This window comes from Fusarium tjaetaba, assembly GCF_013396195.1.
Source record: "Fusarium tjaetaba strain NRRL 66243 chromosome Unknown NRRL66243_c0000661, whole genome shotgun sequence".
In the NCBI taxonomy this organism is placed as follows: domain Eukaryota; kingdom Fungi; phylum Ascomycota; class Sordariomycetes; order Hypocreales; family Nectriaceae; genus Fusarium; species Fusarium tjaetaba.
In genome coordinates this window covers 624-1,364 of record NW_023501857.1, presented here as the reverse complement: position 1 = coordinate 1,364, position 741 = coordinate 624, and the positions used below count along the sequence as shown (strand labels likewise).

General features: G+C 52.4%; 1 protein-coding gene across 1 annotated transcript in view; it reads right to left on the bottom strand.

Moving 5' to 3' along the window:
- The window catches only part of FTJAE_14258 (uncharacterized protein), a gene marked incomplete at both ends in the record, with an annotated part of 857 nt that extends 386 nt beyond the window's left edge, over nucleotides 1-471 (bottom strand). The window contains 3 exons of the mRNA XM_037347469.1: nucleotides 1-107; nucleotides 167-250; nucleotides 303-471. The exon at nucleotides 1-107 is cut by the window's left edge and continues 386 nt beyond it. Coding sequence (XP_037198738.1) covers nucleotides 1-107; nucleotides 167-250; nucleotides 303-471 — 360 coding nt within the window. The remainder of the gene's footprint in view (nucleotides 108-166; nucleotides 251-302) is intronic.
- Between the last annotated feature and the right edge of the window lie 270 nt (nucleotides 472-741).

The window sequence follows — 741 nt, the reverse complement described above, 5'->3', positions numbered from 1 at the left end:
GGAGACTTCTGAGAAGTCTCTGCTAGCACAGCAGGTTGGGTCTGGGGTCCAGGCATGTCCATATCCTTGGCAGAAGCCTCGGACTTGGGCGCCTTTGAGGACTCTCCCTGGGGCATTGGAACAGTCCGTTTGCGAAGCAGCCAATCTTGGTAGTACCAAGACACACCCTCCGAAAGGTCCTTGCTTTTAGGCCTGGCAGCCACCGGATGAGGCCAAGGATGGTCTTCCTGTGGTAGCTTGCCGAGGTCGACTGTAATGCGATTAGTAAATAGTGAGTGAAAGGCTAGAGTGGTAGAACTTACGAAGGCTAAACCAAACTCCGTAGTCTATCGCGTACTCGAAGTAAACTTGGCTGACTTTTTTATTGTTCTTTTTTTGGAGTTTGTTACACCTCTCTTCCGCCCGCAGGACGCGAATCTCCTGGACCTGGTCTGCGTTCCACAAACCAAGGGCTCGAAAATACTGCTCCATGTGGGCGCGGCGAGGACCGACTTTAGTAAAGTCAGCCGCCGAGTGATCGAAAACTGGGAGTTGTTGCTGGNNAAATACGACAAGCGATTTTTTTCCCCGTGCGCAGAAGTTAAAGGCCTGAACGCGGGGTTGCGTGCCAAGGTAGGTAGGTACCTAAACTTACCAGTAAGAACTGAGCCAGCTACTGGCAGCCGAGCCGCTATTTGCCTCACCTCACTTCTAGTCACTACCTTAGGTAGGTCCCTTGGGTCCTCTCTGCCGGAATAAGCT